Source organism: Protopterus annectens, chromosome 6.part0 (genome assembly GCF_019279795.1).
Source record: "Protopterus annectens isolate FY-2018-M chromosome 6.part0, PAN1.0, whole genome shotgun sequence".
Lineage (NCBI taxonomy): Eukaryota > Metazoa > Chordata > Ceratodontiformes > Protopteridae > Protopterus > Protopterus annectens.
This window is the reverse complement of record NC_056737.1, coordinates 802,803,619-802,817,913: the sequence shown is the minus strand read 5'-3', so window position 1 is coordinate 802,817,913 and position 14,295 is coordinate 802,803,619. Positions and strand designations below refer to the sequence as shown.

The window sequence follows — 14,295 nt, the reverse complement described above, 5'->3', positions numbered from 1 at the left end:
ACCCTTCAACTCCCATCCAGTCTACTTGAGGTCCATCACTTTTCTTATATGGTGCATTGTCTCTTGTCCAGCTCTCTGAGTGGCATATTTATACTACTAGGTAGTCAGGCAGCATACAAATTCTGAGGGAAGATCAGGGTGCATCATGGGATAGGGAGTTGACTTCGAGCTGGTTGAAGACCTTGAGCTTTTGCAGTTGGCCATCTCCGAACCCATCAGTAAAGAATGAAGGCGAGATGAACATCTCACATGAAATGTTATGGTGAGTACATAACTTCTTTTTCTATCAACTTTCTAAGTTTGTAAGAGCAATATTTACAAATTGTCCCAATTTTTGTGCCTTTGACCCCCCCATTATTTATGGCTTTTTCCAGATTTCTTGCTCTGAGGTTGAGAGTTGTGGTACTGATAGAGACTACAAATGCAAGCAATTGTAGGTGTCCCCATTTCTGCTGTACCTCGGAGTCAGTCTTTAAGTACAGACACTTCAGATTTTGTTGGTGGAGAGTGTAATGCAGATAAAGGTTCAGGGCCTTGGTATTCATTATACAGATCATAGCACATAAATGTCAGAGATGTTGGCTGTGATCCTTGCCTTAAAATCTCTTTGTCATCTGTGGGCCCAGGACCTCTCCAGGTGATTACTGACAATGAAACATATTTTGCTAGAGGATATCTTGCAAACAAGCATGGAAAACAGATGCTTTTTCCTTCCCTTAGACTAGAATGTTCCTTTATGCATTTCCACCCTTTTCACTGACATCCAGGGTAATTCTGAATATTCAGAAGGAATCTACAAAAATAATTGTGATGACTTGCTTTTGACCCAGACAGCACTGGTTTTCACATCTTATGGAATTGGCCAGAGATAATTACCACAAGTTTCCTCACAAACTGGACATACTCACACAAGATAGGGTGAGTTTGATACACCCCAGTCACAAACTTCTTCAACTAACTGCCTAGATGATTCAGTTCTAATTCCTTTTAGGCACCTCTTCAGGGGGCATGCAGCAGGTAATAAATGATGCAAAAAAAACTCTTAAATTGGCAAATGGAAGGTATTTTCTTGTTGGCGCTTAGCCAGATCTCAGGGGCCTATTAGGGATTATGTACCATTGCTGCTCATATATTTTTGTGAGTTACTAGCCTCTGGTCTTTTGTATTCTTCTGTCAAACTACATTTTGTGGCCATTTCAGCATGCTTGCCCACAGATCCTCCACTTTCTTCAGTGTTTTTATTGAAAGAGTTTCTTAAACAAGTATTGTTCCCAGAACCTCCATACATACATATTTCTCCATCCTGGAATCTTAAGTTTGTGCAAAGTAGTTAACCACACCTCCATTTGAACCTGAGCATCAAGTAGATTTAAGGTTCTTACATGGAAAACTGTTCTCCTCATTGCTCTGACATTTGCAACAAGAGTATCTGAGATGCAAGATCTCATGATGGGTGAACCTTATCTGGTCTCTCCTAGGGATACTATATCACTAAAAACAAATCTCTAATTCAGACCCAAGGTTGTTTCAGAGTTTACTCTGAATGAGGCCATCAGCTGACCCTCAGAACCCGGGAGAAAGTATACTACATACTCTCAACATGCATAGACAGCTCAGGTTGTGTTTTGACAGAACTGAGTCCTTTAGAAAAGCTGAACAGCTATTTATTTTTTATGCTGGGACTAAGAAAGGACAACTAATGTCAAAACAGACTATTTCTAGATGGTTGTCTTGGGCTATTGCTCTTTTTATGCCTATCATGGTTAACCATTTCTAGGCAGTATCAAGACTCGCAGTATGAGGGCCTTATCTTCTTTGATGACATATTGGAAAGGGATGGAATCTAGAAGCATTCTAGAGGCAGCTACATGGTCTTTTCTACATGCCTTTACAAGGCATTGTAAACTGGATTCAGGACTGGATTTGCAAGGACCATTCCTGAGGGGCTCCTAGATCTGGGTCTACTTTAGATGAATGAAATGCCACTTACCCAAAACCCATTTCATTAAGACAAGAAGACCGACAGGACCACAACACCAACGTCCCGGAACACTGACTTTTCACTCCAGGTAAGTAACCGCTTGGCTATCCTGTTGAACTTTGCCCCTTACCCCCACGGTAGTGCAGTCTTGGAGCTAGTATATTTAGTTAGGGGGGTGGGGGCATTGGGTGGGCAAAGCCTCCAATATGGGTGGGTTTGGTTTTCTTCTGTTTACGTGTTTGTTTCAGTTGGCCGAGCGATTACTTACCAAGAGTGACTAGTTGGTGTTCTGGGACGTCATTGTTGTGGTGCTGTCGGTCTTCTCGTCTCGGTGAACCGGGTTTTGGGTAAGTGGCATTTCGTTCATCTAAAGTAGAGCCCTGGATCCATATCCTTCCTCCTCCCAGGCTAGACAGACTTTGGTAATCAACCCATATAGCCTAAAGGCTACTGTATCAGTGAGAATGGTGAACCTAGCAAAGTTGTGAAAGTTGCACTTACTCATAATAGTAAAAAAAAAAAAAAAAAAAATTGCCTGAATCTCCTTGTGTTCTGACTGTGCTTCTCAAACATTTTGGAAATATAGAGTATATTTTAGTGCATTTATTAAAACTGTATTTGCCTTAATATTGCTACAACTCAAGTGCTCTAGGTTGCACTGCATCTGAATTGTTTGTGTGTTTTAGCTGCTTTTATGTATATATAGACTTCTCTGTATATATAGACTAGCTACTTATTCTACTGTATTACTGCTTCTTAAATCGTTTTTCAGTTGTGCACTTTGCCTTTCTTTACATAAAAAGTTTTAAATTGCTAATTTTGTAGAGTTTTAATTGCATTTACTGTTTAGGGCTACACACTCGTGTGTTAGCCTTTTTTGTGTTTATTTACTGTATTATTGCATTGTTTAGCCGGTTCTAACCAAAAAAAAATACTATCTTGTTTGCTTGTTTCCTGCCTTTCCTAGCTAATATAATCCAGATCCCAGGCTTTGCTTGTCTCAGGACTTTGTTTTCTGTGTTCAGAGCTATCCAGACCTTGCTGTGGTAGAGGCAGGGTTGCCAGACGTCCCTATTTGGGCAGGACTGTCCCGGGGTCAGCAGCCTGATCCCGAGTCCCGCACTGCCGGTTTAAATCCCGGCAGCCTCCGCTTTGTTTTTTTTTTTTGTTTGGCCCGTATACCGGCATACGGGCCAATCAAAAATCGCTAAACATGGAGCTTCTTGTGTTTAATGCGGAACAAGTAGCTCCGTGTTTAGCGATTTTTGATTGGCCCGTATACGGGCCAATCAAAAAATCGCAAAACAGAGCTACTTCTGTTTAATGTGGAATTACGATGTTTCGCATTAAACAGAAGTAGCTCCGTGTTTATTTATTTTTGATTGGCCCGGGCCAATCAAAAAAATAAATAAATAAACACAGAGCTACTTTTGTTTAATGCGGACCTCTGATGTTCCACATTACAGACCTAGAGTGGAAGACCTTTTTTTTTTTTTTTTTTTTTTTAGTTTTAGTCTTCACTTGCTGTGAAAGACTTTTTTAGTCCCTACCTGGCCAGTCGGAAATGTGGCAACCCTGGGTAGAGAGAAGTCCTACTGCTTACCAGTGGGAGTGGTGAGCATTGTACTGACTGTCTAACACTAGAGGAGTGCTTTCCAGTTCTGAAACTGTAATTTTATTAGCCTTTTTGGTCTGATTTCTATCCTTTTCAACTTTCTGGCTTAAAAACATGTGTGTTTGTGCATTTTTTGCATCGTGCAGCACCGCTGGGCTATGGTTAAACTTTTCCAGGTGCCAGAAAGTCTGCTCTTCAAATTTTCCTTTAGAACTCGCTGGTTTCTCAGTAGTAGCACTAAAATCTGAACCCCTGTGACTAGCACTTGCTCTAGAACCTGCTGGAAAGCACTAGGAAGCCTTAAACTAATACAAGCACTCAGCTCTCCTTGTCATTAAGGAGAAATTAATCGCAGGCACTAAACAGCCTATAATTGCAAAGTACCCTGCAAAGGTAAGGGAAAACAGCTGTTGTACTTTACAAAAAAGCACCTAAACAGGCATGTCCAAGTGTCAGCTTCTGGTGATTTCTCTTGTCCACCTGGTGAATCTGGGCATACTGGGGCAATGCAGCAACTGCCTCATGTAAACAGACAACCCTTTCCTCCTACCACCCAACACTACAACCTGCGAGAGATGCACTTACATAGCCAAACTGGAAGCAAAGCTCTCTCCAGCCAAGATTGTGCTAGACAGTCAAGAGGAGAAGGTTAACAACTGCACTACACCTCAAGCAACACATAGTCCTTCAAAACCCACACCATCAACACCCACACATAGCAACACTAAACCCACATATGTGGAGGCCCTTAACATTAACCTGGCCAAGCAACAAGGAACTCCGAAGGTGAAATGCAAACAAACGTCAGTCACAACCAACGTGACACATAGCTCACAACACCAGTGTGCCACCCAACAACAGCCCCTAAGGCAAGACAATGTACCCAACACTTTAATCATAGGTGACTCTGTAGTCGGGCACACTGATGTACCACTCATCAGGCTGAACAAGGAGAAAATTACAGTCAGCTGCTTGTCAGGTGCCAGGATCCGCCACATAAAGCATGCACTTAAGTCACTCCACAACAAGTACAGATATGACTCTGTCATTGTCCATGTTGGAGTGAATGACTTGAGATGTACCTCCCTGGACTACATGAAAAGAGACATGAAAGAGCTCTCGGATCATGTGGCCCAGGCAGGTATAACCCTAGCCCTGAGTAACATCCTGCCTTCGCCCAGAATGATACCACAGTATAAGGACAAAATTATTTACTTCAACAATTGGCTAAGATTCTGGTGTCATTAAAAGGGGATCCAGTATCTGTCTGCCTGGGAAGACATGATCAACAAACCACGATGCTTTGCCAGAGATGGTCTGCACCTGTCACCCCTGGGATTCAGGTTACTGGCTAAAGCTCTTGCCACCCCTACAGTGCCTTTTTTAGGCAAGGTCCAGAGGACAAAACCACCACCGTAACAGATACAAGCATGCAAAATCTGAAGGTAATGCTACTCAATGCTAGAAGTCTAAACCTCAAAATGCACTCTCTCGAGGCACTCCTAAAAATGGAGACCATCGATATCTGTGCAGTAACTGAGACCTGGTTCAAAGCTCCAGAGAGCACCCCTGTAATACCAGGCTACAACTCTTACCACACTTTTTAGCCACCAAACCAAGACCGAAACACTAAAGGTGGAGGAGTGTCCATATTCACACCTCCAGGTTAGTTGCCCAACACAATGCATCTGAAATTCTCCAGGTGCAACTAACACTAGGTAAGACTGCAATCCAAATTGTAGCTTGCTACAGATCCCCCACCATGCCCCAAGATTCTCACTACACCTTTCTAAACATACTGGAAAATATTAAGATACAACCAAACACCTTAATACTGGGTGATTTCAACTACCCTGCCATTAACTGGCAAAGCTACTCGGGTACCAACACCTTTTCCCAACGGTTCTTGGAATTCATAAATTCCAACGCCCTGGATCAACTAATCCGTTGTTCCACCAGGAGCTGCAATATCCTAGACCTGGTCATTACCAACTTGGGAGATAGATGCTTCACACCAGTGGTCACCCCCTCATTGGTCATGTCTAACCGTAAGCAAATCACCCTTGATATCCACATCCCACCCCCACCCCCCAGTAAGGAAACCTCTATAAATAAACTTCTCCAAAGCCAACTTCATGCTACTCAAGTCAGAAGTGACAAACTTCATGACACCCATGCAGACGGGATCTGAAAGTTCAACTGCTGAATCCTACACTAAGGCACTGTACGAGCACATCCATTCCTGCATGAATTGTGCCTCCCAAATAGAACCAAGACACTCTCCTCCAAAAAAAAGGAGGCCAATCTGGTGGTCCCCTTCCATAAAAAAGTAACAAGTAGTAGCACAATGTTGCGAGTCCACATATACGATTTATTAATACAAAATACACAAATAGTCATACTGTTTGATGAAAGCGCTTAACTATTTGTGTATTTTGTATTAATAAATCGTATCTGTGGACTCGCAACGTTGTGCTACTACTTGTTACTTGGTTATACTTTAGCACTTCAACACCATTTGGTTGGACCCTTCCATAAACAAACTATACAACAGAAGGAGGAAGCTGTTGCAGAAAAGAGGAAAATCCCTGGATGCAAAAAACTCCCTTACCAGCCTCAGTAAGAAGCTGAGATCCCTCATAAAATCCTCCAAAGCTAGTTACGAAAATAAAATTGCCAAAGATTCCAAAGGCAGCCACAAGGCATTCTATAGTTATGTCAATAATCTAAATGGCAATGCTCAGATCTGCTCTGAGCTATAACAGAATGGCATTAAATATACTGATCCCAAGGATATTTCCAATATCCTGGCAGATCGATTAAGTACCAACTTCACCCCCTAAAGGGCCCATCTCAATACCAAAGGTTTGCCAAATTCCGGTAATCACGGCCACGCAGGTAGAAACCGCACTATCCAAAACTAAGAATACAACATCCATGGGACCAGATGAGATCCCGGGCTGTGTACTACATGAACTACAAAATTAACTGACACCTCATCTAAGTGTCATGTTTAATCATAGCCTCACCTCAGGATTCATGCCCACTGAGTGGCGCACAGCTACAGTTATCCCACTCCACAAGGGGGGATCCACCTTGAATCCCGCAAACTACCGTCCCATTAGTCTGACGAGCCTGATCTGTAAGGGCATGGAACGCATTATTATGGAACTTATAAACAAAGACATTGGCAACCTTCAAACACTGGACCCCACACAATTTGGGTTCGTGAAGTGCCGATCTTGTCTCCTGAAAATGATTGACTTCTTCGAATCAGTCTCCAGAGCTGTGGACGAGGGTAAGGCGGTCCACACAGCTTATCTGGACCTTGCCTTCGACTCCATCCCCCACTCTGGAATCATAGATAAACTTACTAAGCTGGGCATAAATCCCTACGTCACTGGATGGGCTGCCAACTGGCTTACTGACAGAAACCAGACTGTAAAAGTAGCCGACTCCAAATCCAGCTCCAGACAAGTGACAATTGGAGTACCTCAGGGTTCAGTCCTGGGACCGCTCTTGTTTGTCATCTACTTCTCTGAAGTACAGGTCAACACTAAGGGACTCTGGCTAACAAAGTTTGCAGAAGACTGCAAACTGGGTGCCATTATTGAATACCCAAATGATGTGGATATTCTACAAGAGGGCCTTACAGAAACAGATGCTTGGTGCCAGAGCCATGGGCTCAAGCTTAATGCCAAGAAATGTATAGTTATCCCCTTTTGGAAAAACCATGTACCCATGAATTACCTCATAGATGGCAGTACACTAAACACCGAAAGTGTGATGAGTGACTTAGGGACACAGGTGGACAGTGGTCTCACCTTCGATAACCACATCGCTACAACAATCAGGAAATCCTTCTGTGTGGCACACCTCATCACTAAGGGCTTTTCATCCAGAAAAAAGGAGGTCATTATCCCACTGTACTCATCCCTCATTAGACCCATTATAGAGTACCACTCCCCGTTTGGTATGTACCTCACAAGACATCTGCAACAACTGGAAAGGCCGCAGAATTATCTCACTAAAAGAATCACAGGCCTAAAGCAGTTGCCCTTTGCTGACCGTCCAAAAAAATTCCAGCTATACTCTGTGGCATATCGTCTACTCAGAGGCGATTTCTGCTTAACATACAAGGCTATGTCAAACCCTGAGCTGTTGGACATGCTCCACTTAAAGAAATCCCAGTCCCTCAGAGCCACTCGCTCCAGGGATCTAAACCTTGCCATCACAATGAACAAAACGTGCTGGAGGGATAGGTTCCTGATGCAGAGACTCCCCATACTCTGGAATAGACTCCCCATACATGTCAAGCAGAGCGCCTCCTTGACCCTCTTCAGAAGGAACCTTGACGATTGGATGGGAAATAGGAACTTCACCCCGGGGATTATGTCAGTCGCCCTGCTAGACAGGGGTCCAGGGAAGTAAATATTGTGGGAAGAAATATCCAGGGAATTGTTATGGCTAGGCTTGTATAGGCCCTAGGGCCGATAGCCTAGTAACAACCTATGAACCTATATTGAAATTCCTCACTGCTGCAGTAGCCACACCCACCCCATCCCCCTGTTATTGTATATAGTTATTGTTGGGAAATAATTTTGTGGTTATTTCTTGTTTGGGTAGTTCAGAATGAGTATGCTACTTCTTAACTATCAGGAAAGAAAGTCTTGAAGATGTTCCTGTCTGATGATTTTACCTCCTCAGGGCTGTCCTATCAGCAGTCAGAGTGGAAATATTGTGTCTTGGGCAAGACACAACCATATAGTCTAAGAGCTACTGTAGCACTAAGGAATTCAAATGTTTAGTGTTACGGGTAAGTGCATCTTACACAACTGTACTTTGTATTATAATAACGAGTAAAGCACTGAATTTAGTTAAATTCATTTGCTTGGTGAAACCTTTATGTGGAATTATTTTAAGTCATCCCACTTTTTTGCAGTCTAATCCACAAGTAATACTGCTGTTATAATCCCTATATATTTTCTTTTGATTTTAGTTTGTACTGCAAATATTTTAGAAAAGAAACAGCAAACAAATATACTAAATGAAAACATAAACAAACTTGAAGATGAACTCTCTCGATCTATTAAGCAAAGCAAGCAAAACAGAGATAACTGTGAAGCGTAAGTATTAAGTAAAACTGTAGAAAGGGTAACCAATATATCTAACAGAGTGATGCATTTCTTTTCATTAACAAATTCATCAGCTTTTTTAGGATAGACAGATCATTTGTATAGTTTTGCAAAAAATATGATTTTTCATTTCTTCTTTGTATTATGAGATATGTTAATGCATCAGAATCACTCAAAGTGCTTCTTATTGCATTTTAATTTGTTTTACCAGAAAATTGTCGTGACATGCTAATTTGATCTTACTTACTTCTTTGTCATCTAATTCCCAAAATCCAGTCATGCTAGACAAAAGGATGTAAATAGAATGGCATTAGTGTGAGATGTAGGCATCTTACATAGCCTCTGGAACCAAACTACTTTTCACTTTTTGTCTAAACTATCCCGATTTGCATTGTTTTCAGAGCTGCTGTAACATATTCACCATAGTTTTAAATCCTCAACAAACTAAAGTAGTTTAATTGCAGGTTTTCTAAAGATGTCAGTTTATAGTCCAGTCCCTCCCCACAGTCTTCCAGAGATGTCAGCGCTGTTATCGTAAACCAGGAACTCTGACTAGCACTTCAAAGAACATGCATCTCATGTCCAGACTGCTTCTGCTAGTCACCAGTCTCTGCAATAGGAATATGTGTTTTTTTATCCTGACTGTCAGAGTACTGTGTTTGCACATTAAATAAATAAATTAATTAATTAATAAAAACATATATGTTCTTTTTTTAATTTGTGTTATGATTTTTTATCAAGACAAAAATGTTATCTTGCATTATATTTTCCCACTTCTGTGATAGTGCTACCAAATGATTTGCAACATTGCTGCATGCTAACATTTCATCAAAAATCATAGTGTTTGAGCTTTACAAATTAATAGATGTCCTTCCAAGATCACTGTTGCAGTATTATTGACTGATTGGCTATCCTACCAAGGATAGACGTACGTCCAGCCAGCAGACCAAGGCTTGGGCCTGTCGTACCATATGTCCGATGTATGACCTAAGCCACCAAATGTGGGCTGACATACAAACGAGAATTACCTCAGATCTTCCTTATGACTAGCTTAAATACAGAACTTCACTACATCTTCGGTTTGTCAGCTGTAAAATCTGTACCGCTTCCTAGCTGTTGGGCAGATAAGTACCTGTTAGGGACCATTTCTCTTTTTTTGTAATGTTGCTTTTACTATATCGCACATGTCAACAAAGAGGGGAAAATGTGATTGTGGGAGGCAAATCCCTCACAGAGATCACTATTTGAAGTGTCTTTTTGTGCCTGGGAGCAAAGCATAATTTACAAAGACTGCACCTTTTGTCAGTCATTTGTCTCTAAGACCCTTCACAGTCATCTTTCCTCTTTAAAAATATATTTAGAAAACCAAAGACTGAAAGAGCTTGTGCACAGCACGTCTTCTGAGCCTTCTCGCCCCGACATCCAGCAATTACCAGAAAAGAAGCCTGAGAAGGCTAAACACGAACCTTTGATTGTAGGTATGACTGGGACATCTCCATTGTCTCTTTTGATTAGTCCTTGGACAGTTCAGTTCCTTCAGCTGCTGCTGGAAGCCAATATGGGGCGGCCCCCTTACATGTCCACTATTGCTGACCAAACGTCTGCTTCAGACAAAAAGGGGGAACTTCTGTTCGTTATCTCTGAGGGTCTGCAGGGTAGTCCTCAGATTTTAGTTAGGGAGGAAATTCCCTGATATAGGTCCATCAGGGATTTGAACCACTGTGATTTGTTCATGCATTCGTGCAGAAACCCCACTTAAGAAAAAGTAGAAGACTAAAAATACTTCTCTTTCCCAGACAATTAGAGATCCTCAGAAGGAATGGAAATATTTTAAAGAGGTGATGTTTAAAGCCATTATGTCTCAAGCCTCCTCAATTCTTCCAGGCTGCTTCTGCTGCTGTTCCTTCCACTTACTCTCCCCTGAAGAGACACATGGATTTTTTTCACTGAGGATGAGGATCAGGATTCAGAAAGTGATTCTTTGGCTGTTTTTTCCTCAAATCAGTTCCCCTGTGGCAGTTGCATTTGATAATGATGACACCCTATCTCTAGATTCTCCTTTAGAGGATCTTTCTTTCAAGGATACTGTGGTTAAAGGTGATGCAGCATGTTAAATGAGAAGGAACTGAAATCTCTGAAGCTTAGCAGAGGTGCTGTGATCTTTTGGACATAAGAACACCCAAACTTCTGCCATTGCCCTTGTCCTGGAGGCTCTTATGGAAACTTTTACTAATGCCTCTTTAAATCCGGAATCCTAACCCCTGCTCCCAAGAAACCTGATGTATTTTATAAAGTGTCTGATACTCAGAAATTCCTTTGTAAAAACTCCTCTTCTAACCCAGCTTTGATTTCCATTTCCACTGAGAAGCCTACCAAGGTATTGTTCTCACTTAACAATTTTGCATATTGGCAGGGATAGCAGGGCTATCAATAGGCATAGTAAAAAGATTTATACTTCAGCTACTGTAGCATTTAGATCTATTAATTACCAGACTCATATGATGAGTTACAGCTTATCTATCCTGATTAATCTGGGTGATATGAATAATGCCTTGCCAGAATCTGAAAAAAAGTCTGCTGCTCTGTCTTTACTTAACTCTGTCTCCCAGGAGTCCTGACACTCTGTTAAGTGCAGTTATGATGTCTCTGATGCTTCTTCTGGAGAGGTTACTTCTGGATCTGATATGGATATGATACACTCATATTCCTGGCTGAGACTCCAGGCTTTACCAGAAGATGCCAGGGTCAAACTTCTGGGTTCCTCTCTGGATAAACTTCTGGGTTCTTCTCTGGATAAACAGTATCCTTTTGGCTCTGCTGATACAGATCTTTTCAAATCCTTACAGAAAAAAGGGAAAGTTATCCAAAACTTAAAAAAGATTTTCCTTTCCCCAGTTCCTAAGTTCCTGAGGAAGTATCTTGTTAAGGCTGGTCTTTTTGTTAGGAAGGATCAAAAACAACCTCAGAAAGGTAAAAAAGCTAACAAAGGGAGATTTCAAGATAAATTAGGAGAGGATGCCAGGGGTTCTAAGCCCCCCTTTCATGACAAACCTGCCTCTTTATGACTGTCATCATTTACACCTTCCCTTACTCTCAGCCAAGACTCCATCCCAAAGACTTCCTCTCCGTGCCAGGGCGAAAGGTAATTGCGACAGACATACATGTTCTCCTTATTATAGAACAAGATTACAGAATGTCTTGGAAGACTCCTGCACCCTTTTCTGGAATCCCTTAGCCCCTACAAAATCAGTTAGGTGGGGGGTGTATTTCAGGATATTCTTAGTCCCCCAGAAGGGAAGAATGCTGGAGGCCTATCCTAGACCTGTCCTTTTTCAACACCTTTTTAAACATTCTAAGTTTCAAAATGGTAACCCTTTAGTCTTTGTTCCCTATTATTCTTTCTCAGGGTTTTTTTGTGACTTTGGATTTGCAGCTTACCTTCACATTGCTGTCTATCCTCTTTTCAGAAAATTTATGAGATTTTCTGTCTCCTCAACTCACATTCAGTTTTCTGCTTTACTCTTTGGCCTTTCTGTTGCCCCAGAGGTGTTCACTAAGTGTCTATCTCTTGTCATTGCTTTCTGCAGATTTCAGAGAATTCAAATATTCCCTTACTTAGATGACGTTTTACTGCAGGCTCTTTCTCAGGAAACTCTCCTGAAAGATCTCCATTTCACATTGAGCCTTCTATATAATCTGGGGTTCACCGTGAACCTGAAGAGCTATATTTTGAGTCCTACCCAAGACGCACTCTTCGTGGGATGTGCAATCAACATTTTAACAATTACAGCTTTCCTTCCTGCAGACAAATATCTTTTTTGAAACAGTTCTTCCAGGATCGTCTTCTCATGCAGATGTCCTCAACAAGGGAGCACCTGAGTGCCATCATCTGTCCTATGTTTCCATATGCCAAACTACATGTGAAAAGTTTACAGCAGTACCTCAAGTCAATTTTGCTTTAGTGCTGTCACTACTTAGACTTCCATTTCCTTCTCTTGTCTTGTGTCAGGAAGGAGTTACTTTGGTAAATCAACCAGATTTCTGTAACCCAGGAGTGCCACTTCTGGTTCCTCCCACTTGCGAGGAGCTGTACAGGGATGCTTCTGATTTGGTATGGGGAGCCTTTTCTAACAACATCAAAGTGCAGGAGGTTTGTTCAGCCAAAGAAAGAAAAAATCATGCAAACATCAGAGAGAAGATGAAGGCTCTAATTCTGGCCACAGCTCTCGACAAATCAGGAACAAATCCAGAAGTAATCAAGAATTATCAGGGACACTTTTAAAATATTAATACCATTAACTTCAGATATTGACAGGATAAGAGAGTGTGAATTAATGTACGTTTTCTGAAGTAAAAAGTATATAACTCTTAAGTATTACAATTATTTATTAAGTGTAATTTAGCATTTTTTTCTACAGAATTCATGAGTTTTAGAAGGGATTAAGAGGGACAGTTCTATTTTTTAAACAAGAAACATCTTTATTAAATTATCACTTATGAAATAAACAATAATACAGTTATATAAATGAAAACAACCCATATTGACATAATTTTAGTTGCAAACATTATACATCACAAACCATGCTGACAGTTGTAGTTGCAAACATTATACATCACTTATAATCTATCCAGTCATTGTCAGTCAAACATTACATAACTCATTCAGGTCCTGCCTTCTTTTAAACCTTGTTCCTCCTCTGCATGTATTGTTCCCACAATTCCCATTTTTCCTGTGCAGTTTGCTTCTACCCTTTTCTAAAGATCCTAATTCTAGAGGCTTTATCTCTGTTACTATATTCACTACTTCTAGTAAAGTGGGTTTAGACGTTCATTTTCATTTTCTAGAAGTGCTTTTTTGGCAGCCACCATAATTAGACTCAGCAACAGACTACTATGTCTAGGCAATTCATAGCTCAAAAAATCCTTTCCATAGTTATCCCAGTTTGCTTACCCAGTATCTCTAACAGAGCAGTCTGCAAAGAATCTTTTAAAGTCTGCCAACTCATTACACTCCCAGAAAATATGTTCTCAGTTACCTCTTTCTTACCCATCACACCTCCAACATTTGCTGTATACTTGAGGAAAAATTCTTTGGAGTCTACTTAGGGTATGCAAATACCCATGTAAACACTTCCAAGCAAAGATACAAAATCTTCTAGACTTTGTTGTATATTTGGGAGGCATACATATATTTCCCATTGTTTCTCTGTGAATTGCTTATCCAGTCTTTCTTCCCAATCATTTCTAACCACCTTTGATTGATTATTATAGTTATGCAATATTTTGTATGCATTACTAATTGTTCCTTTATTAACAGCAGTTTTTGTTCTAGATTTTACTAAAAACTCTACAAGTGCTGGTCTTTCAGTTAGGACCCCCTATTTCTTTATCTTTGCCTATTCTCTGATATCAGTCCTTGATAGGAAAGGCAATCTCTATCCTGCAGTCCATATAAATTCTTGGCCTCTTTCCATTGTATTACCTTTCCCTCTATAATTAGTTGCTGCCAGTACCTTGGTTCTTTTACCAGTTTTCTCCAATAAATTCCAGTACCCTTTTGCCTA

At 40.9% G+C, this 14,295-nt stretch overlaps 1 protein-coding gene across 1 annotated transcript in view; it reads left to right on the top strand.

Moving 5' to 3' along the window:
• The window catches only part of CCHR6.PART0H14orf39 (chromosome chr6.part0 C14orf39 homolog), a 744,895-nt gene that overhangs the window by 192,608 nt on the left and 537,992 nt on the right, over positions 1–14,295 (top strand). The window contains exon 4 of the mRNA XM_044073583.1: positions 8,596–8,722. Coding sequence (XP_043929518.1) covers positions 8,596–8,722 — 127 coding nt within the window. The remainder of the gene's footprint in view (positions 1–8,595; positions 8,723–14,295) is intronic.